The sequence below is a fragment of the Ambystoma mexicanum genome, chromosome 13 (genome assembly GCF_040938575.1).
Source record: "Ambystoma mexicanum isolate Mex_15411 chromosome 13, UKY_AmexF1_1, whole genome shotgun sequence".
In the NCBI taxonomy this organism is placed as follows: Eukaryota; Metazoa; Chordata; class Amphibia; order Caudata; family Ambystomatidae; genus Ambystoma; species Ambystoma mexicanum.
In genome coordinates this window covers 479561614-479586034 of record NC_090938.1, presented here as the reverse complement: position 1 = coordinate 479586034, position 24421 = coordinate 479561614, and the positions used below count along the sequence as shown (strand labels likewise).

The following is a 24421-nucleotide window of genomic DNA, read 5'->3' as shown; positions in this document are numbered from 1 at the left end:
TTTCAAAAGGGTACCCAGGGCCAGAATCCTTGCTGCTGTCTCCACAGCGCCTAGGGTGTTCTTAAGGATATTATAATGTACTTGTCTACCCTCTGACACAACCGTGAGCAGACGTGGACTGACTGGTTTGTTTGTTTGTTTTATTATTTATATTGCGCACCAGACCCAGGGGTATTCGGGCGCGAAGGCATGATGAGGTTTGTTAAGCTTAGGTTACAGATTAGACAGGAATAGGTACAGTACAGCTATGGTTACTGTGCTGTATACAGGAACAAGCAGGGAGAACGAGAAGGTACATACAGTAAATTAGCGGGAATGAATGTAAGGCACATAAATAAAGGAGAGCATATATATAATAGATCCCAGAGATACTAGTGATGTATGGTCAAACGTCATGTTCCTTTAGCCAATGAATGAGATTAGATCTGAATTGTAAGTAGGGGAGCTCTTCCCTTAAAGCAGGGGGGAGGGAGTTCCAATGTTGTGCTGCTTTGACAGGGAAACTATTCCCACCGGATTTGGGGAGCTTAAATCTGGGTACTAACAAAAGGTTAAAATTGGCTTTTCTTAGGGGGCGTGAGGCTGTTTGTCTAGTGAATCTGTCTATGAGGTATTGAGGGGCTGCGTGGTTAAGGTATTTGTGTGTCAGGGGTGCAGTTTTAAGGAGAATTTTATCTTTTGTGGAAAGCCAGTTGACGGATCTCCTAAGGTCTGATATATGGGCGTTTTTGGGAAGACTTAGGGCAGCTCTCAGAGCATTTTTTTGAAGGGTCTGAATTTTGGAAGTAATGTATTTGTTGCTGCCTATGTATAGGGCATTACAATAGTCTAATTTAGACAGGATTAGTGCTCTTGCTAGGGTGACACAATTGTTGGGTGAAAGAAAGGGCTTGGCTGCTCTAATTAACTTGCAGGTATAAGAAGTGGCTGAAGACATAGCATTTACTTGTTTACAGGCCCTCTTGTAGCAGGTTCCACTGCACATCACAATAACTGGCCAACAGCGTTGTATTGTTGGCAATCCTAGTGGAATACGCTGCTGCAGTAGTGACTTTATTTCCATGGGCATACAGTTTTTTGCACTCTTTGTCCGGTGGTGCCTCACCTGTGGACAAGGGTACCCCCACTCTCTTTCTTGTCGTAGTGACAAGAGAATCCGGGGTGGCATGTCCCCGAATATAGAGGGAGTCTGTAGGGGAGGGACATAAAAGTTTCTCCACCCGAGGGTTCACAGCCCTTGTCTGTGAAGGTGTCAGTAAAGAAGGGCCGATGCCCCTTCTAATGGAGTTTAGTAAAGGGATAGACTGACTGTGGAGCATATTTTAAAGGAGAAGCCACCTGCCAAAGTCATGGTCCTGCACCGCTTCCTACATGGCTATTTGAAAATGTTCTGCTGCCTTTTTCAGAATGGCATTAAATGCAATCTGGTCATCTATGGGAGATGACTGGCACAGAGGTGGGGAGGTGGGGGGGATCCATGCATATATTGTCAGGATCTGGGCTACTGGTCGGTGACCTCTTGTAAAAAGGGTCTTGAGGAACCTCATCCTGAGCTGTAAGGCCAAATACCTCCTCATGAAGAGGGCAGGAGGTCCTCTGAAATTTAGAGACTGAAGGGTAAAGCTCCTCCTCACGAGGCCTCTTGGGCGTGGAAAACTTTTCTGAGAAGTCTACAAACTTTGCAAGCATATCCAAGTCCATAATGAGGAGCCATAGGGGTCCAGAGGGGGAAGGGCTCCTCTTGGGGATCTACCTGCCTAGAACGTCAAGATTTATCTGAGAGTGTTTTAGAGAAGGACTGGGGGCTCTCAGAATAGTCTTCCTGTTGATCCCAATGTGTTGACGTGTTTTTAGACCTATCCCTAGTTTTATTGGCTGCCAAAACAATCTTTGCAAGACTCTCGTGTATGTTCGGCGTCTCCGGGAGGAGTTTTGGGTGTTCAGGCAGCTTTGCTGTAATTTGACATAGCCAGAACCTTATGCGTTGGCGCACTCTTAGGAGGCGTCTAAACGACCTTCTGACTTTTGGTGTCGACGCCCTTGTCTGCCGAATGCCCAGACGCAGGTTGCTTACGCAGTTGCGAGGAGGGCTGCCGACCGCATGGATCGGCGGGTGCCGTCGAGGAACCTGATGTACCCGTTGGTGCTTTAGACCGCCGAGACGAATTCGTCGAGACGGTACTTGGGGTTTCGTGCTTACTTTTATGTCTAGTAGGTGCGTCCCTGTCGCCGGAATATACATTCCCCATAGCAGTACCATCGTCCCGCCGGCCGGGGCCTGACGATTCGGTGCGTAACCGCTCCGATGAAAGGTCGATGGCATCCGTATCAGAGCCACAGTTGTCACTTAACTCCTCGTCACTCACGGTGCCTGTGGCGGCAGGGGAGCTACTCTCTGCCTGCATCATGGCATAGGCCGCCCACGGTTTCACTCAGCGCGTTTTGATAGTCTTAGGACGCAAGAGCTTACAAGACAGACAGGACACCTTGTGGTGATTTCAAGGGAGACACTTATTGCACCTCCGGTGCGTGTCCTTCCAAAGTTACTTGCCTTTACAAGAAGGGCACAATGTAAAGGGTGTCCTGTCCATAGCTCAGATGTATTAAAGCAACGGCAAAACCAGAGGGGAAGAGAGAAGGGAAAGGGAAATACATTCTTAAAAGAAATAGAACCCCCTGGACCCCACTCTCCCTACTGTATAGTCTGGCCAAAAACAGCATTGACCGGAGCACCAGCCGTCGAAGTCAGGGGTTGTCTTCTGATGTTTTTGGCGGTGGCCAAGAAGTAGTCATTGATGAGGGGACGAATTTGAATAAACGACTGGAGGTCATGGGGAAGAATATATTTTGCAATTTGTAAGAGCTCTGCATAAGGCGACCAGCTAGCTGGGTGGAAAAAAACAATCTGAGGGACCTTTACACGTGAGGGATTTTGGGTACACTACATGTCACGTTAGGGATAGTGTTACAGGCACGCCCATGTCAACGTCCCCTTTCGATCCTCGAAAGACAAAATGCAATACTCTGCGGTTACCACTAGATGTCAGACTATATGCACAGCATGTTATTCTAAGCAGATTCACAAGCATCCAAAATATAACGTTGTTGTATTTATTATTTCTGTGGTTTTCTTTTTAAGTTTCCCGGACTCCTCCTAGCCGGGGGAGCCCGGGAAACTTAAAAAGAAACCCACAGCATTTATAAATACACCCACATTGTATTTATGACTGCAGTGGCTTTTGCTTTGAGCCCCCTGGGCTCCCCCGGCCCAGCCCTGAGAGTGATAGTTGCTCTGGCACCTCAGCCAGCATTGCTGCTCCCGAACTACATCTCCTATGAGCCCTTGCAGTGTAGTTGCACTGGGCACGAGGATGTAATTTCTGAGTCTCATGGAATACTGGTCCTTCTGGCACTTATGCTCTCCAGCTTGTTTTTAAGCTGCAATTTGGAAATGCCCTGGTTACTTTCTCTGTACTTATTCTCCTGGTTCTGACTTTGCCTGTCCACAACTATGTTCTTTGTTCTGATTCTGAGATTCACTGTGATTTGGCTGAATCTCCCTGAATAGTTACAGTGTTTACCCCCAAGGCCTGTATTGGGACAATATTTTTTTCCTGGATTTTCTCTGGAACTCTTGGGTGAGGAGCACCTTTTCACTCCGCAGCTCTCTCTCCAACTATCTCTCGGAAACATTCCCATAGCATCAGTTTCCAATTTGGTTTACAAGTTTAACCTTTGTGCCATCTGGGTAATGCCCCTGCATTTGTTGTGCAGTTGCACCCTTTTGAAAACATAAGGGTGGTTTTTCAGGCCTATGGACTATGTGAAACCTCATTTGTCTAGTGGAATGTAGGGGCGTCCTTGTGCTGCTCAGGTCAGGTCCCTATGACCTGGTTGTGCAGGTGCGCACTTTTGGCAACATTAAGTCGGTGGTTATTCTGACGTATGGACGCCTCCAGATCTTCAGGTAGGAGGAAACCTTGCTAGGTTCATCAGTTTCATCATGGCCTCTCCGAGGTAGGTGATTGGGTGAAGATTGTCTAAGGTATTGTTTGCTAGCATCCTAATTCTTATCCTTGCTAAGTGTTCTCTGTATTTTGCCTGCAGCCTGGGAGAGAGCTGTGCAGTGTTCCTCCAGTCTTTTCATCCAAGCCCCCAGTCAGTGTACATGGATATTTTGGGTGTTGTACTCCCCGAAGGCAAGTCTCCATCTTGGAGGTCTGGGTCGGGGATATGTGAAGGGGCATCTCAACAAGTTGACAAAGTTCCCTTCAAAAAAGGGGCTTTGCACCAGGGGTTGCTGAGGGGACTAAATCTAGCTCAACTACCTATCCCTACACAGTTGGGCAAAATGCTGCTGGATCTGCTTGCTGGAAGGTGCCTGAACCCCAACCACAGTGCACAGTGTGCAAAAGAGGTGATGACCCCAAAGGGACAAGGCTTTGTAGAGGGAGCTTCTGGCTTTTGGACTGCTTGGCCAGGGGACGTAGTCATGGCCATAGAAGTCTTAAACATCTCCAAGGAATCATCCACTTTAGCCCCACACAGGCTGCACCATCAAATGGAATTGGACATATAGGACAACGACAGATGTGCCCATCTAGTAGTATCTATGTAGGACAGACCCTTTTCCCCTCGTAGGTGCCACAGAGCACTCTGTGTAGAGACCAGCCTTTCTTGCTCTTTATGTTTTGGGTGGAAAAGAAGGAAAAGTAGCCGACTTAACTAAAACAAGCACTCAGGAGTGAGGTGGTAGACAAACAGCTCTGATCCATTGGAGCAGCACTGTACCTTTGGTTGCAATGTCTTAGTCCACATGCCCAGTAGAGGCATGTTTAGCCCATGCCACGATAACCAGTGCACTAACCACAGGTTTAAAGTGGAGTAGTGTCTCTGTAGAAGGACCCTGATCAAGAATATTTGTGAGCTCGATTGGACCAGGGGCTTTGTTGGCATAGATAAACCAAGAGGGTGCACAACCTTGGCAATTATCTTTTGGAAAATAAATGAAGCTTTCTATTGGCCGTGGCTTGCATAAATTCAAGCATTGGAGACTTACCCAGACAGTGGCAACACAAGAACACGAGAATCTGAATCCAGTTCAGTTAGGTCTTGATCCCTGTCCTGCACCACTCTTGAATCCAAGGACTACATACCATAAGAAAAGGGTTGTGCTGTTCATCAAACACATGCTCTATTTTACAACGATTTTGGTTCAAGAAGCTGCAGCAAAGTCCAGCGAGCTGCCGGAGCCAATGAAGCTGATGCAGTGTCAAAGGGACGTCTACACCCGAAGCCGCTGGTGTTCGTTCAGATAATCCATAGTCTTGCATATGTATGCTTTCTGGGATACTACATAGAATACGAATCCCATTTTCTTACATCCCATAGACTAAAAGTTATGCCTGTTTTGTTGTGGTCATATACGTTACTGGTATGAACTAGCAGTTCAGGCTGGAATGGTGCCTTTTAGTCTGGGACCAAGCCTGATTTGCATATGGTTTCCCCCGTTTTGTAATGGTACCGTAAGCAAACAAACAACATATCGGAAGGCTGCCCAGCGTAATGGTGAGTAGTAATTATTAAACCAGAGTTTTTCCATCCATCATTTTGGAGTGTTACTTGATAGAATTAAACCTGCAGTTATGTTCATCCCAGATTTAATTGGAGGCTGTGTCCATGTGCAGTAGAACATTAGTGCACTTTTAAAGCATACGTTCCAATAAGTGGTGCCTCTTTTTGTCTTACCTGAGCTTTGTGTTGCAGTGCTTGCAGCAGAAACAGCTATTGTGAAAGATGAGTTTATCAGCCACAAGACGCTCCATGGGATACACTGTTTTTTGGCACGTGGCACACAGCTCTTTGACCGGGGCTTTTAAGTTGAACGACTGGAGAAAAGAAAAAAAAAAACAAGAGTTCTGTTAAGAACTGTAATCTTTTTGCAATGTCTGTATGCTAAAGCAGAGCAGTGATGAACAGCAAGATATGAGGTATTAATATTGATATGGATGGAGAGGAAAGAAGCGGGCCCGTGGTGTGAGATAATGCTGTGTCCCAGTGCAACTGCCTTTTACTTATATTTTGACTTTGTCACAGCTTGGGGTGGAACGTCAAAAATGATTTTATTGGCGCTGGTGAGGAGATCCGCTACGAAAGGTGGAAAGTGATTGCTTGTCCTCCTGGTTAGCTCCTGAGCATTCTGGAACTGACCAGAAATTTGGAGAATCTTGCTGTGCATTACTGAAACTGAAGACACAAATGGCCCGCTATACACCTAATATCTGGCCCCCTTCCAGATGCCCTTGGTGTCTTGGGAATGGGGCTGATGGATGGGGAAGTTTGTGAGCTTACCAATGCTTAATCCTTGCCGCTGTCACTTACTGTTAGAAGCAGGTTCATGACATGCTAGCATCAAAGCTAATCCCCCATCTTTGCTGACAATAGAACTCAGCATTGTAGACTGATGTCAGGGGTAACCATCTTAAATTAAACCTCTAACGTATGGCTATCACAGGCAAGATTAGGGTGGTTTTCGCATGACATATTTAGCCATTGAAATTGTTAATTTCCTGCTTCAGTTTAAGTCAACATTCCGGCATAAGGTCTGCCCCATCGCCCATGCCTTATTGCGGTTTCTTATGTGAGGATGAGTTTATTGCTTGTATTTTACGCTGTTTGTGCAATGGTGCTGAGGAGATGGTGGGAGCCAGGCCAAGCAGCAGAGCACATGAATCCCAATTAGTGTTTAGGTAGATGAGCAACTGAGGGGAAGGTTTGGGAAAAGGTTGCGGAAGGGAGAAGTGACAATGGGGCGAGGGACTGAGCAGGGCATGAGCGGGTGGGAGCAGTTAGCCGTGATGGGCAGCTTGGCAGTGGATCAGGTAAGGGAAGTTACTCTCACCTGCTGCATCTGGGAAGCAACTATTAACGGAAGCCATTTGAGGCTAAAGTAAGGGCAACTAGAACTGGCTTCTGGCCTGCAGGTTGCTCTTGCTGCCTCTTCCCCTGTTAGTATTTTCATACCGTTTTGTCTAAGATTTAAAAGTAAAACAATCTAGTAACTGAAACATAAACATTTTCTAGACGTGTACAATTGAATAGGTTTATGATAACCAAATCTTGACAGTTTGCTGATTAAGTCTTGAGGCATCACTGTTGGCTTCAGTCCTAGTTCCCCGAGCATTGTATGTGCGTGTCATTGCCTTTGTCCCTCAGCTGTATTGACAATGTTTGGGAACTGTATAAGGATAGCAATAGTTACTGAGTCGTATCACTGCATAAGTGTCCATCTGATAGTCTGGAACTGTAGCTGCACAGGGTGAAAATGGTTGCAGCAGGAAAAGAGAAGAGCAGAAACAGGCCACTGTATCGAATATTCTTGGGAAAGGGAGTTTTTCTCATCCAAGTATATGGGCTACTCTTGCCAGCCAGTCATCGCAAACAAGTTAATAATGTGTTGCAAGTGTACAGAGAACACAAGTTGTCCAGTGTCAGCTTTGAGTAGCACATCCAGCCTCCTGTTACTTTTTCTCATTCTTTCGTTGCTGTACTGAGTCAGGTGTAGTGGGGTGCTCTGGTACAAAGGGATGTTCACACAATCAGAAGTTGGATAGCAGCTGGGTGATCGTTGTTTATTGGCAATTATGATAATACATTATAGCAAAGGTATGTGGCCCAGGGATAGGATGGTGGAGGCAGAAGCAGCTGTCCCATGCTTGCTTTCCATGAGACTATCTGCCCTGCTGCGTCCACGCGAAATGTCCATGGTCTGGTTACCACATACAACCTTTTCTTTGAATAGGACACACTCTCTGATGTATACAGTTAATTTTATAGTCATGAAACTTGCTAGCCATTCTTCTGTCCCTTGATGGTCTGGTGCTGGTTGGGGAACACAGTAGCCCCTGTAAATGCCACTCTGGGCTTGTCGGACAGAAGAGTACAGATGGAGCAAGTGCAGGGTTATCATCACTGAGATGCATCGATTGTTGATTACTTACTGACTTTCCATCACACTGTCCGCCCTTTGGTGAAATAGTTTGGTGGCTCATCATCTCCATGCTGAGCTGAAGATTCTCATGAACCTAGTTTTCAGAACCGTGCCAGCCCCTCCATGTTCCCCACCTTACTGTCATCTAATTTCTCTCTCGCGTGAGCACCTGTTTGAGTGTACTGTACTTAGATGTGGTGACGTGGTCTTTATGATTTAGCCTAATTTTGAAAGTCACATTCTGCAATTATTGAGGTTTGCATAGAGTTGCACTGGTCATACTGTTCTTTTAACTTTTCTATATAGGTTTTACTCCCCATTAAATGTCTTCTGTGGGTACTGACTCATCAATTCTCACAAAAGGGAATCAAGATGATATGAGGGAAGAGTGAGCTCTTCTACCTCACATGAGTTGGAAAAGTGAAACGCAGGCAATTGTATTTGGAGTGATTTTATGGACAGCCATCTCTTCCACGACTGTGCTGCCTGTGTCTTTTCATGAAGCTAAGGCTAGCTGGAGACTACCTTTTATGAACCTATTTGCACTTTCCACCTCACTATTGTCTTGTGGGTGATAAAGGGCAGCTGTTTGCTGAATTATATTATTACTTGTTAGGAAGTTATTAATTTCAGCTCATACTAATCAACGCCATTGTTCATAAGTGTGTTTGGGCAGGCCTTTCTTGTTGAATATCTCTTGAAGAGAGTGCAAAGCTTTTTCACAACTACATTGCACGTACACATCAATTAATTTTCATAAAGTATTTAATACAATTGAAGATGGCGAAGATAGCCACGACCAAACGGTCTTCTTCTGGGCTAACCTGGATTCTAAACGACCCCTTCGTTCGCGGATAATACAGTAAACTGTCTGGCATGAATCATCTAACCTGGAAGTGCGCCTATGAACTTTCTGTCGTCCCTAGCTGTCATCGTATATAAATTGTCTCAAAGAGTATTGATGACAATAGCAGAGGCGATAAGAAGGTGTGAATATACATTATCACCACCACGCTTGAATCCAACATAGTATTCTCTTCTCAACAAAAAAAGATGGTACAAACAAGAGGACTTATGCTGGTTGGTATATATGTCTTCTCTTACAATTGTGCATGTCATTTGCACGAGGACTGCATGTTAGCCATTGAGGCAGGCATCCTGCATATAAGTTACAGCAGAGCCTTCAACTGTAGACAGTTGCCCTATGGATTGACAGGCTTCTTACATCACCCTCGCCCTCTCACACGGTGCACCCCATATTATACAGCTGCATCCCACAAACAATTTGGTCCAGCTGTCACATAGGTTGTGCAAATAATTGCTGCCACATGGAGTGGCATTTTGGGTACTGGTGCTTGCTGCAAGGGAACATGATTGCAAGACCACCTAGAGATTTCTTTCCAAAGATTAAGTGACTGTTCAGAACCACCAGGTGGTAGAGTTATAGACAGCTTGTTCACCTATAACCACTTCACACTCACAAAATGCCCATTCTCAATGCTTACCTACACAAGCCCTACAGCCTTTTATTGAATACATTCCCCCACAAATGTGCTACAGTCAAAAGCTGTAGGTATGCACATTTTCACTGTTTACCTTCAATGACTGCAATCATAATGATGGCAAAAACGAACGGCCACGTCACTTTAAATGTGATTATCTGTGTGCCAAAGACAGATCTCACTCAAACACATTCAAGCACAGACACAGGGGCGTAATCATGAAAATTGCTCATCTTTCCTGTCATCTCCAAGGACGTGAAGTTGATAGCATTTTTACTTTGGTTGTTTTAAAACCCCACCAGTTTAGACCACTCTCATACCCTGTTCTAATGACTTCACAGCGACCTGTAGCGAGCCTAGCAATCCAGAATCAATATGAAGCTGATGTCTGGTTCCTATATATATATATATATGACAATGCATTACTTACCGTAAAAGCATTTCTGATGGTTGCATCTGCTTAGATTCACATGCTGTGCATAGGTCCGACATCCAGTGGTCACTGCGGAGTATTGCATTTTGTTTTTCGTAGTCGAAAAGGGGACGTCGACAAGGCGTGTCTGTAACACTATCCCTATAGTGACGTGCGTTGTGCCCACAATCCCTCACGCGTCGAGGTCCCTCTGTTTGTATTTTTTCTGCCCTGAGGGAGCCTTCGATACGTGAGTGAGTACAGAAAAGAGAGAGATGTAGAAGATGTCTATGTTCCTTCCATCCGAGCGGGGAGGAAGGGTTGGCGCATGTGAATCTAAGCATATACAACAATCAGAAATGCTTTTACGGTAAGTAATGCATTGTCTTCTGATGTTTGTTAATCTGCTTAGAATCACATGCTGTGTATAGACTAGCGAGCAGTACCCGGAGTTGGCGGTCGGTTATGAGAAGGAACAGTACAGAAAAGATGTCTTAATACTGCCTGTCCCACCTGGGAGTCAGATCTAGAGTGTGCATCTAGACAGTAGTGTTTTGTAAAGGTGTGCACAGAACTCCAGGTAGCCGCTTTGCAGATGGACTCAAGGGGAACATTTGCAATGAACGCTATGGAAGCCCCAGTGCCTCGAGTGGAATGTGCTCTTGGCTTGAAGGGTAGTTCTCTCTTAGCAAGAGTGTAACAGAGAGTGATGCATTGAACAATCCATCTAGATATAGTGGACTTTGAGACTGCATCTCCTTCTCTTCCTTCTGCCACCGAGACAAAGAACTGATTAGTCTTTCTCAGTGGTCTGGTTCATTCCATGTAGAACATGACAGCTCTGCGTACATCTAGTGTATGCAGACTTTTTTCTCCCAAGCTGGAAGGGTTTTGAAAGAACGTTGGTAGTTCTATTGACTGGTTTACATGAAATTTCGAGATGAATTTTGGTGCAAACCTTGGGTGTGTGCGTAGAACCACCTTATCCTTGTGAACTGTTACGAAGGGGTCTAGAACAGAAAGAGCCTGTAGTTCACTTACTCTCCTAATGGAGGTGATAGCTATTAGGAAAGCAGTCTTAAGAGTGAGGTCCTTAAGAGCTGCTTTGTGCATGGGTTCAAAGGGAGGGCCCATGACTCTAGAAAGTACCACATTTAAGTCCCATCCGGGAGCTGGGTTAGCTATCGGAGGGTGTATTCTCTTTACCCCCTCCATGAAGGCTTTGATAACTAGTATCTTCCACCACGACACTTTAAGTTGGGAAGTGGTGTATGCAGAAAGTGCCGCTATGTGGACTTTAATGGAATTGAACACTTGACCTGAATCCAGTAAATGGGTCAGGTACAGAACAATGTTCGTGGGAGAGCAGTCAACCGGGTTGATGCTCTTACCTCTACACCAGATGACAAATCTTTTCCACTTGCTAGAATAGCAGTAGCGAGTATTAGGTTTTCTGGCTTCCCTGAGGATGTCCATACATCTCTGCGGGAGTTGTAGATGTCCAAATTCTATGATCTCAGGAGCCAGGCTGCTAAGTTCATGGTCTGAGGGCATGGATGCAGTGTCCTGCCCTTGTCCTGTGACAGCATGTTGTACGGGCAGGGAAGTCTCACTGGGGGAGATAGGGACATCTCCATCAAGTGAGCAAACCATGGCTGCCGGGCCCACATTGGGGCCACTAGTATCATGGTAACCTGTTCCTGGTGCATCTTGTGCACCACCTTGTTGAGGAGGGGAGTCGGGGGAAAGGCGTAAACAAATTTCCCTGACCATTGAATCGACAGACCGTTCCCCTTGGACTGGTTTTGGGGGTACCTGGAGGCGTAACTTTGGCATTGTGAGTTCTCCAGTGTTGCGAACAGGTCTATTTCCGGGAATCCCCATTGCGTGAAGACGTCTAAGACGATGTCTTCGTGCAATTGCCATTCGTACTCTTCCGGCAGGGGGAAGTCTCTGCTGAGTTCGTCTGCTAGCAGATTGAGTTCCCCTGGTACGTGTTGTGACAGTAGGAACATGTTGTGTTTGAGAGCCCACTTCCGTATATTCTGGGACAGCTTGGACAGTCCTGGAGAGTGGGTTTCCCCCTGCTTGTTGATGTAGTACATGGCTGTGGTGCTGTCTGTAAGGACCATCACTGTCTGCCCTTGAAGGTGTTCCTGGAAGGCTTTTAGTGCTTTGAACACCGCTAGTAGCTCCAGAAGGTTTATATGCTTGGATGCTACATTCGGAGTCCAGACTCCGTGGGCAGTCTGATGGGATAGGTGAGCCCCCCATCCTGTGAGGGATGCGTCCGTGGATAGAGTGGCCTCCACCGCGGGTGTGGCAAAGGCTTTCCCTATTATCAGGTTTTCCTTTGTCCACCACCGTAGCGAGAGAACCAAGGCCCACGAGACCACCACTAGATCGTCCCATTGTCCGCTGGCCTGACACCACTGGCTGTTGAGCCACTCTTGCATTGGGCGCATGCGCAGGCGCGCGTGAGGTACCAAATAAATACACAACGCCATCATACCTAGCAAACGCATCGCTTTGCGCACCGTCACCTCTCGACCTGCCACATATTGGGGGATCTGAAACAGCATGTTTTGGACCCTCTCGTTGGAGGGGAAGACGAGGCCGTCCTTTGTTCGAATTAGAGCCCCTAGGAATTGTTTGACTTGGCTGGGGTCTAAGCTGGACTTCTTCTCGTTGATGGAGAAGCCCAGTTGGAACAAAAGGTCTACAGTCTTTTGGGTGTTTGAGAAGCATGTCTCGTAAGAATCCCCTGTTATGAGCCAGTCGTCGAGGTAAGGGTATACTGGGATGGATAACCTGCGCAGGTGGGCCGCTGCCACTGCCAGTACTTTTGTGAATACCCTTGGTGCAGATGCTATGCCGAAGGGTAGCACTCTGAACTGGTAGTGTTTGTCCTCTATCATGAACCTGAGGTATTTTCTGTGCGCTGGCAACATTAAAATATGAAAGTATGCATCTTTCATGTCTAGTGTTGTCATGTAATCTCCCTGTGATAGCAGTGGGATTACTTCCTGTAAGGTCACCATACAAAACTTCTGGGGTTTGACAAACTTGTTCGCTAGGTGCAGATCTAATACAGGGCGCATGGTTAGATCCTTTTTGGGTACAAGGAAGTACACTGAATAAATACCTTCCATTACCTGAGATAGAGGCACGACCTCTATGGCTCCTTTTTCCAGCAGTTGATCCACTTCTTGGAGAAGGATGGCGAGGTGCTCTGGTGTCATGCGGCGTCCCCTCGGGGGTCTGTATGTTGGGGAACTGTTGAACTATATACAGTAGCCGCGGGCTACGGTGGAAGGTACCCAGCGGTCTGATGTTATTCCCTCCCATGCTGGAAGAAAGGATGTTAACCGGCCCCCGACCGGCGTTGCATGGGAGGGGACGCAAATCTTCGCGTCACTTGGTGGTGTTGTTGGCTTGGGAGCCTCTGGGGGTGGAACCCCGGCCTCTTCCCTTGCCACGACGTTGACCGCTCTGATTGTACTGGCCGCTATTACTCCGGTAGTTGCTGGCAGAGTACTGTTGGTTTTGTTGCTGGCGTTGTCCACGAAAAAAAGCGCTTATTACCAAATCCCCGCCTATTAGGGGGCTTAGAAATTTGGTCTAAGGTCTTTATAGTATCAAATTATTTCTTCGCGTTCTCCAGCGCGTCATCCACAGCTCTCCCAAAGAGGTTGGATTCCTCTATGGGTTTATTAATAAGGGATGCTTGTGTTTCCGCCTTAAATCCGGAATTGCGAAGCCAGACGTGACGCTTCAGTAAAATTCCTTGTACCAAAGTGCGGCCAGCCGTCTCTGCTGCATCGAGGGTATTCTTGACGATGCTTTGATTGACCAGAGAGCCCTCGTTAACTGTAGCCAGTAAACGAGTCCTTAGGGGTTCGGGGACTTCTTCGATGTCCTGTCTGAGCTTAGCCCATTGAGCATCGGCGTAGCTTGCCAATAGGGTATTATTATTGGCGATTCTGGTAGAGAATGCTGCAGAGGTGGTGATTCTCTTGGCTAGGGCATACAGCTTCTTCCCCTCTTTATCTGGGGGCGCCTCACTAGTAGATAGTGGGACTCCTGCCCTTTTTCTGGTGTTGGTCACGACCAGGGAGTCCGGGATTGAGTGACCCTTAATGTATAATGGGTCTGATTGAGAGGGAGAGAACAGTTTCTCAATCATCGGATTGACCCTCTCACCAATGCAGGAGTGGAAAGAGAAGGTGTAATGCGTCTCTTAACTGAGGCGAGGATAGGTATAACCTGGCTAGTGGGGGGTTTTTCTTTGATAATCCTCTCCACAAAATCGGTGTCTGGGGTGACGTCTCCAGTTTCGATTTTGAAATGTGCTGCTGCCTTCTTCAGCAGTGCATTGAAGGTGGGTTGATCATCGACAGGCGAAGGGTTCCTGACTGGTGTAGTTTCAGTAGACCTGATGACTATACTGCTACTGCCTGTGTCAGTCGACCTAGCCGGTGACTGCCAGGGATTTTTGTCGCCCTCGCCTGTGTCTTCCTGGAATCCTTCCTCACATAGGTTAGTTTCCTCGTGAAAACCTTCCTCTTCTTGTTGGTCCTCAACATAGGTGAACTCATCTTCCTCTTGGAAGAAGGTGTCTTCCTCAGTGGGATTCTAAGAGTTTATGTCCTCCTGTATGGGGCTATAAAACTTCTGGTATTTAGCCCTTGGACTCTCAAGGGGTGCCTCCCTTGGTCTCTTGGGTGCCCTGTCTTCTGGGATGGACATGAACCTATCTAGTTTGTCCATACAGGTCTGGAACCTTTCAAAGGTCCACTGAGGTTGGCCAGGATGGTCTGGGAAAGAAAAGGGGGTTTCTTCCTCCTGTAATTGTCTGGTTCTGTCCCATAACGTCGAAGAAAGAGAGCCTTCGCCTTCTGAGTAGCCTTCTTGCTGGCTAGGGCCTTCCGACGGCATCAGGAACTGACCTGATCTGTTTTCCGGCGCCTTTGGCGTATCTTTAGCCTTGTGCGCGGTTTTTGGCGTTTCACTCGCCGTACGTCTTTGGCCGTCCTTAGATGCTATGCGCGCGAGGCTTTCGGCAATCATTCTCTCTTCCGAGGGATCGGTCGCCGTCGCGCTATGGAGCGTCGAGCCTTTGCTCGTCGAGTCCTTGGTCGTCGAGTCCTTGTTGGTAACGTGAGCGCTCTTGCGATGCGTGTCGCCGGAAATTTTGGTGTTAGCGACCTTATTTTTAGAGTGCCCAGTCGCCTGTCGCGGAAGTGGTGGCGGGGAGGGCTGCCGACCCTTACGGTCGGTGGAAGACGTCGGTGGGCCCGGCGTCCCCATTGGCGCTAAGGCTGTCTTCGACGAATGTGTGCCTGGGGGTATGTGCTTTGGTGTTTTTCTGTGTGCGTCCTTGTCGCCGGGGTGTTCATCCCCATAAGCTGGGCATGAACCGGGCTTGTCGGGGCCGGACGACGAGGAGCGAGAGCGCTCCTTTGAGAGGTCTACAGCCTCTGTTACGGGGCCCGTGTAGTCACTGTCTTCGTCACACTCGGCGGCGGCGGCAGCGGCCGAGGAGTCAGGCCTAGACATGGCGTAGGCCGCCCACCTTTTGACCCTGCGGTCCTTTAGAGTTTTGGGCTTTAGTAATTTACAGGCCGCACAGCCGTCCTCCTGGTGATCGAGGGGTAAGCAACGGTTGCACCGTTTATGCTCATCCTTCCAGGTATATTTACCCTTGCAAAGGGGGCAAAACCTAAATGGCGTCCTCTCCATAGATGAGGGTAATAGGTGGGACTACGACCGCGAAAGAGAGGGAGGGGAAAGAGAAAGGCATTCTTAAAGAAAAGAAAGAAAGACTCTCACTACTGTGTATGGCCGGCGAGGCCAGGCCACGTGTTCGGCAGCGCCGAAGGATCTCCTCCGCTCATCCTTCCGTCGAAGATCTTGCTCGGCGGAGAAACGGCTCTTCGTCGAGGGAGGGATCTATCGTTATTGATATTAATAACAAACGACCAAAGGTCGAAGAAACTATTTGGCAATGTCTCTCGAGGAGCTCCGCATAAAGGCGACCAGTAGCTGGGCGGAAAAAAACAATCTGAGGGACCGCGACGCGTGAGGGATTGTGGGTACAACACACGTCACTATAGGGATAGTGTTACAGACACGCCTTGTCGACGTCCCCTTTTCGACTACGAAAAACAAAATGCAATACTCCGCAGTGACCACTGGATGACGGACCAATGCACAGCATGTGATTCTAAACAGATTAACAAACATCAGAAATATATGAGAATGCATTACTTACCGTAAAAGCATTTCTGATGATTGTATCTGCTTAGATTCACATGCTGTGCATAGGTCCGACATCCAGTGGTCACTGCGGAGTATTGCATTTTGTTTTTCGTAGTCGAAAAGGGGACGTCGACAAGGCGTGTCTGAAACACTATCCCTATAGTGACGTGCGTTGTACCCACAATCCCTCACGCGTCGAGGTCCCTCTGTTTGTATTTTTCTGCCCTGAGGGAGCCTTCTAGACGTGAGTGAGTACAGAAAAGAGAGAGAGAGAGAGATATATAAAGGAAGTCTATGTTCCTTCCATCCGAGCGGGGAGGAAGGGCGGGCGCATGTGAATCTAAGCAGATACAATCATCAGAAATGCTTTTACGGTAAGTAATGCATTCTCTTCTGATGTTTGTTAATCTGCTTAGAATCACATGCTGTGCATAGACTAGCGAGCAGTACCCGGAGTTGGCGGTGGGTTATGAGAAGGAACAGTAGAGAAAAGGTGTCGTAATACTGCCTGTCCCACCTGGGAGTCAGATCTAGAGTGAGTATCTAGACAGTAGTGTTTTGTAAAGGTGTGCACAGAACTCCAGGTAGCCGCTTTGCAGATGGACTCAAGGGGAACATTTGCAATGAATGCTATGGATGCCCCCGTGCCTCGAGTAGAGTGTGCTCTTGGCCTAAAGGGCAGTTCTCTCTTAGCAAGAGTATAGCAGAGAGTGATGCATTGAACAATCCATCTAGAAATAGTGGATCTTGAAACTGCATCTCCTTCTCTTCCTGCTGCCACCGAGACGAAGAACTGATTAGTCTTCCTCAGTGGTCTGGTTCTTTCCATGTAGAACATGACCGCTCTGCGTACATCTAGTGTGTGCAGAGTCCTTTCTCCCAAATTGGAAGGATTTTGAAAGAACGTTGGTAGTTCTATAGATTGGTTTACGTGGAATTTAGAAATAAATTTCGGAGCAAACCTAGGGTGAGTGCGTAGAACCACTTTATCTTTGTGAACTGTAACGAAGGGGTCTAGAATAGAAAGAGCCTGAAGTTCACTTACTCTCCTGATGGAGGTGATAGCTATTAAAAAAGCAGTCTTAAGCGTGAGGTGTTTAAGAGATGCTTTGTGCATGGGTTCGAATGGAGAGCCCATGAGTCTGGTAAGTACCACATTAAGGTCCCATCCGGGAGCTGGGTCAGCTATCGGGGGGTGTATTCTCTTTACTCCCTCCATGAAGGCCTTTATAACAGGGATCCTCCACCACGACACTTTGAGTTGGGAAGTGGTGTATGCAGAAAGTGCAGCTAGGTGGACTTAAATGGAGTTAAACACTAGACCTGAATCCAATAGGTGGGTCAGGTATAGGACCACATGTGTGGGAGAGCAGTCAATAGGGTTGATGCTTTTACTCCTGCACCAGATGACAAATCTTTTCCACTTGCTAGAATAGCAGTGGCGAGTGTTCGGCTTTCGGGCTTCCCTGAGGATGTCCATGCATCTTTGCGGGAGTTGTAGATGTCGGAACTCTATGATCTCAGGAGCCAAGCTGCTAAGTTCATGTTCTGGGGGCATGGATGCAGAGTCCTGCCTTTGTCCTGAGACAGCATGTTGTACGGGCAGGGGAGTTTTACTGGGGGGGAATAGAGACATCTCCATCAAGTGAGCGAACCATGGTTGTCGTGCCCACATTGGGGCCACTAGTATCATGGTCACTTGTTCCTGGTGCATCTTGTGCACCACTTTGTTGAGAAGGGGAGTCGGGGGAAAAGCGTAAACAAATTTCCCTGACCATTGCATCGACAGACCGTTCCCCTTGGATTGGTTCTGGGGGTACCTGGAGGCGTAACTTAGGCATTGTGAGTTTTCCAGGGTTGCGAACAGGTCTATATCTGGGAATCCCCATTGTGTGAAGACGTCGAGGACGATGTCTTCGTGCAGGCGCCATTCGTACTCTTTGGGCAGGGGGAAATCTCTGCTGAGACTGTCTGCTAGCAGATTGAGTTCCCCGGGTACATGTAGTGATAGTAGGAACATGTCCTGTTTGAGAGCCCACTTCCATATATTCTGGGCCAGCTTGGACAGGCCTGGAGAGTGGGTGCCCCCTTGCTTGTTGATGTAGTACATGGCTGTGGTGCTGTCTGTAAGGACCATTACTGTTTTGCCTTGTAGGTGTTCCTGGAAGGCTCTTAGCGCCTTGAACACAGCTAGTAGCTCCAGTAGATTTATGTGTTTGGATGCTACGTTCGGAGTCCACACTCCGTGAGCAGTCTGATGGGATAGGTGCGCCCCCCATCCTGTGAGGGATGCGTCTGTGGTTAGAGTGGCTTCCGCCGCGGGTGTGGCAAAGGGTTTCCCTTTTTCCATGTTTTCCTTTGTCCACCACCGTAGCGAGAGAACTAAGGCCTGCGAGACCACAACTAGATCCTCCCATAGTCCGCTGGCCTGACACCACTGGCTGTTGAGCCACTCTTGCATTGGGCGCATGCGCAGGCGCGCGTGAGGTACCAAATAAATACACGACGCCATCATTCCTAGCAAGCGCATTGCCTTGCGTACCGTCACCTCTCGACCGGTTACATATTGAGGGATTTGAAACAGCATGTTTTGGACCCTCTCTTTGGAGGGGAAGAGGAGGCCGTCCTTTGTTTGAATTAGAGCCCCTAGGAATTGCTTGATTTGACTGGGGTCTAAATTGGACTTCTTTTCGTTGATGGAGAAGCCCAACTGGAATAAAAGGTCTACTGTCTTTTGGGTATTGGAGAAGCATGTTTCGTAAGAATCCCCTGTTATGAGCCAGTCGTCGAGGTAAGGGTAGACTGGGATGGACAACCTGCGCAGGTGGGCCGCTGCCACTGCCAGCACCTTCGTGAATACCCTTGGTGCTGATGCTATGCCGAAGGGTAGCACTTTGAACTGGTAGTGTTTGCCCTCTATCATGAACCTGAGGTATTTTCTGTGCGCTGGCAACATTAAAATATGAAAGTATGCATCTTTCATGTCCAATGTTGTCATGTAATCTCCCTGAGAAAGCAGTGGGATTACTTCCTGTAAGGTTACCATACGAAACTTTTGGGGTTTGATAAACTTGTTCGCTGGGCGCAGATCTAATACAGGGCGCATGGTTAGATCCTTTTTGGGTACAAGGAAGTATACTGAATAAATACCTTCCGTTACCTGAGATAGAGGCACGACCTCTATGGCTCCTTTTTCCAGCAGTAGTTGTACTTCTTGGAGAAGGATGGCAAGATGTTCCGGTGTCATGCGACGTCCCCTCGGGGGTCTGTAGGATGGGGAACTGTTGAATTCGATACAGTATCCGTGGGCTACGGTGGACAGTACCCAACGGTCTGACGTTATCTCCTCCCATGCAGGAAGAAAGGATGTTATCCGGCCCCCGACCGGTGTTGCATGGGAGGGGACGCGAATCTTCGCGTCACTTGGAGTTGCTGGGGGCTTGGGAGCCTCTGGGGGTGGATCCCCGACCCCTCCCTTTGCCCCGGCGTTGGCCTCTTTGGCTGTACTGCCCACTATTGGTTTGGTAATTGGTGGCAGGGTATTGCTGATGTTGATTTTGTTGTTGGTGTTGGTGTTGGTGTTGGCGTTGGCCACGAAAAAAGCGTTTGTTGCCATAGCCGCGCCTGGTAGTGGGCTTAGAGATTTGGTCAAGAGTCTTGATAGTGTCGAACTCTTTTTTAGCCATCTCTAGGGCTTCATCTACCGCTTTTCCGAAGAGGTTAGCGTCCTCGATAGGTTTATTTATCAAAGACGCCTGTGTCTCTGGTTTAAAGCCTGAGTTGCGCAGCCATACATGGCGCTTTAGGAGTATTCCTTGTACCAAGGAACGTCCTGCTGTTTCTGCCGCGTCCAGAGAGTTTTTAACAATGCTCTGGTTCACTTGGGTTCCTTCGCCAATAGTTGACAGTAGGCGCGTACGTAAAGGCTCCGGTGCTTCCTCGGCGTCTTTTCGCAGTTTGGCCCACTGCGCGTCTGCGTAGCTTGCAAGCAATGAATTGTTGTTGGCAATTCTTGCTGAGAAGGCAGCCGAGGAAGTAACTCTTTTTGCAAGGGCATATAGCCTCTTGCCCTCCTTGTCAGGGGGTGCCTCACTGGTGGAAAGTGGTACCCCTGCCCTCTTTCTAGTATTAGATACCACTAGGGAATCCGGAATGGAATGTCCCCTAATGTAGAGGGGGTCTGAGGGAGAAGGAGTGAAAAGTTTTTCAATCCGTGGATTGACCCCTCTGATCATTGCGGGAGTGGACAGCGAAGGTATGATCCTTCTCTTCACTGAAGCGAGGAGTGGAATGGTCTGGCTGACCGGGGGTTTTTCTTTAATCACTCTTTCTACAAAGTCCAATTCTGGAGAGAGTTCCCCGGTGTCGAGTTCGAAATGCGCTGCTGCTTTGCGCAACAGTGCATTGAACGTGGGCTGATCGTCAATTGGAGACGTGTTCCTAACTGGAGAATTGTCCGGAGGAGTTAGGTTTAGGACATCAGTGTCGTAATACACTGATGGTGATTGCCAGGGGTGTGAAGGTCCCTCTTCTGGGTTAACCCCGAAGCCTTCTTCTATAATGTCTGTTCTGTCTTCCAGACATTCCTCCTGGTTCTGTTCTTCATTGTCCATGAAATCATCTTCTCCCTCGAAGTCTTGTTCCTCCCCAGTGAGGTCATATACATCTTGGAAGTCTGAGGCTGTGTCCTGCTGGGGATCGACTAGCCTCAGATTTTTGGCCCTGGGGTCCTCCTGAGGCCCTTCTCTGGTCCTCTTGTGAGTTTGAGAGGCCTGGGTGGTCATGAACCTTTCCATCCTCTCCATACAGAGGTGGAGTCTTTCCATTGTTTCATGGGGTACCCCAGAGCGGTCTGGCGGGGGAAACATAGGGTTATCTAACTCGAAATGGCTCGACCTCTCCCAAAGCGTCGAGGAAAGTGTCCCGTCGCCCTCCGAAAAACCTTCAGGTGAGTCGGGAGACTCCCTGACTGAAGGGGGTAGTCCCTGCTTCCCTTTGGGCTTTTTCGGCGTATCCTTTAAGTGATGCGTAACGCTCGACGAAATCTTCGGCGTACGCTTTTGGGCGTCGGCTACAGCGATCCTTGCTAAGCTATCTGCGACTCGCTTGTCGGCGACTCGTTTGTCGGCGGAAGCTTGAGTTTTCGACGCTATGGGTATCGAACGCTCTACGGCGGTCTGCGCTTTCTGTTGGTGCGCACCGGCCGATGGTTTGGTGGCAGCGCCCTTGTTTGCCGAAAGCCCAGTCGCAGGTCGCGGCTGCGGTTGCGAGAGGGGCTTCGAACCCGAACTGTCAGAGGAGGCCGCCGGTGGAACCTGCGTCTCCTTGGGCGCCGAAGGTCTTTTCGACTTTGTCGAAGAAGAGCCGTGGGTTGTGTGTTTATGTGGATCTTTGTGTGCGTCTGTGTCGCCGGGGTGTTCATCCCCATAAGCAGGGCGTGAGCCGAGCCCGTCGGGGCCGGGGACAGACGACGAAGCGCGTAAGCGCTCCTTAGAGGGGGTTTCGACTTCCGTAGCGGAGGTCGTGTTATCGCGTTCCTCGTCACTGTCGGTGGTAGCAGCGGCGGGTGAACCTTCGGCCTTCGACATCGCGTAGGCCGCCCACCTTTTAACCCTTCGGTCTTTTAGAGTTTTAGGCTTAAGAAGCCGACAAGCCGCGCACCTTTCCTCCTTGTGATCGAGGGGCAAGCAGCGGTTACACCGTGAGTGCTTGTCCTTCCAAGTGAATTTGCCTTTACAAAGTGGGCAAAACCTAAACGGTGTCCTCTCCATAGCCGAGGCAATAAATCGCGATAAACACCCCAAGGGAAAGGAAGGGGAAAGGGAAAGGCATTCTCAGAAAGACCCAGAGATGTCCCACGACCCCACTCTCCCTACTGTATATGGCCTGCGAGGCCAGGCCACGTGTTCGGCAGCGCCGAAGGATTCCTTCCGCTCGACCCTCCGTCGAAGATTCTTTTCGGCGGAGAACAGCTTACAACTGCGTCGAGGGAGGGATTATTAATATTAGAGAAAAAACGACCAAAGGTCGAGGAGTTGCAATGTCTCTCGAGGAGCTCCGCGTGAAGGCGACCAGAAGCTGGGCGGAAAAAAACAATCTGAGGGACCTCGACGCGTGAGGGATTGTGGGTACAACGCACGTCACTATAGGGATAGTGTTTCAGACACGCCTTGTCGACGTCCCCTTTTCGACTACGAAAAACAAAATGCAATACTCCGCAGTGACCACTGGATGTCGGACCTATGCACAGCATGTGATTCTAAGCAGATTAACAAACATCAGAAATATATATATACACATACATATACATATATGACCAAAATGTTTCCATTGGTGGGAGGCAAGCTTGTTTTTCAGTGGCTGCTAGCGAAATACATTGGATGCTGGTACTTGCGAAAGGAAAGTTAAACACCTGATGGACATCTGTAGGGATAATCACAGTTACGTTGACAGTAGGCAAATATACTACCATGTTTCTGACACAGGGGACCAATTCTAAAGTTATCCAAAGGCCTGCAAGTGATGAGTCCTGGAGGGGTTCATTGGTATGGTGTGGTTACATTGTCCTGTTTTTATTTGATGTAAATGTGTGTTGACCAGTTACACACATATGGCCTACATTCCTCACCGTAATCGTATTTCTGATGCTTGCATCTGCTTAGATTCACATGCTATGCATAGGCCGATATCTGGTGGTAGTCACAGAGTATTGCATGATTTGTTTTTGAAACTCGAAAAGGGACATCGACTGGGCGTGTTAGTAATACTATCCCAAGTGTGACGTCTACTGTACCCATGGTCCTTCACGCATCTAGATCGCTCAGATTGTGTTTCTGACATGAGGTTGCATTAAGTGTAACGTGAGTACAGATGTAATAAAGCAGAAAAATAGCAAGAGAGCAAGAAACATCTATGCACCTTCGACTCCAGGAGGGGGAAGAAGGGTGGGCGCTGCATCAGAAATATGATTACGGTGAGTAATGTATGCCTTCTGAGGCTTGTGGAGTTGCTTAGATCACATGCTATGCATAAATTAGCTAGCAGTATCTGGAGAAGGAGGTGGGTTGTGAGAAGGTACAGCGACAAATAGATGATTTAGCACTACTTGCCCCACTTGTAAATCTCCTTTAGAGTGTGTGTCAATGCAGTAATGCAGCGCAAAAGGTATGAATGGAACTCCAAGTAGCTGCTTTGCAAATAGCGTCTAGGGGACATTGGCAATAACTGATAGAGTAGCTCCTGTACTTCTGGTATAGGGAGCTCTAGGAATGAAAGGTAGGGTCTTTTTGGATAGTGAATAGCCAGCTATATGCATTTCACCATCCAGCTAGATTTGTCATTTTTAGAGATGTGATCACCCTCCCTACCAAGTGCTATGGAAACAAGGAGCTGATCTGTTTTCCTTAGGTAGAACAAGACTGCTCTCCTTACATCTAATGTGTGGAGACTTCTTTCAGCCGAGTTAGATGGATTTTGGAAAAAGGTAGGTAGTTCAATGGATTGGTTGACATGGAACTTGGAGATGAATTTAGGTGAAAACATAGGATGTGTTCTAAGGACCACCTTGACATTGTGGATTACAAAGAAATGATCTTGTACAGCTAATGCTTGCAGCTCACTGACTCGTCTCATCGGGGTGATGGCTTACCAGAAAAGCGGTTTTGTATGTAAAGTGTTTTAGGCTGGCCTTGTGCATAGGCTCAAAGGGCAGACCCATGAGCTTTGAGAGCACAATATTAAGGTCCCAACCTGGTGTAGGGTTAGGAATAGGAGGGTATAATCTCTTCATGCCCTCCACGAAAGCCTTGATAACAGGAACTTTCCACCAAGACACCTTGTTCTGCGAAGTGGTGTATGCGGACAAAGCCGCTAGGTGTACATTGGTAGAGTTAAATACTAGGCCAGAGTCTAGTAGATAGTGTAGAATTTTGGATGGTGAACATTCAATTGGATTTAAGGATTGTGATCGGTACCATACCACAAACCTCTTCCACTTGTTGAAGTAACAGTGTCTGGTGTTTGGTTTACATGCCTCCTTTAGGGTATCTATACATCTTTGAGGAAGGTTTAAGTGACCAAATTCTATGGGCCTCATTAGGAGTTTGGAGGTAGCCATGCCGCTATTTGCAGCATGGCTGCCTCCAAACTCGGGTCCTGGTTCCTTGAATGAGGAATTACCAGGCCATTAGGCTCAATGGGAATGGGGAGGGAGCTAACAACGGGCCCGTTAACAATGGGCCCGTTGTAAGCTCCCTG

General features: G+C 48.0%; 1 protein-coding gene across 2 annotated transcripts in view; it reads right to left on the bottom strand.

Annotated features, from left to right (window-relative positions):
* Positions 1-24421, bottom strand: part of LIMD2 (LIM domain containing 2) — a 190506-nt gene that overhangs the window by 19314 nt on the left and 146771 nt on the right. For both annotated transcript variants that reach the window (XM_069634121.1, XM_069634122.1), the window contains exon 4: positions 5749-5888. In XM_069634121.1, the coding sequence (XP_069490222.1) occupies positions 5749-5888 (140 nt within the window). The remainder of the gene's footprint in view (positions 1-5748; positions 5889-24421) is intronic.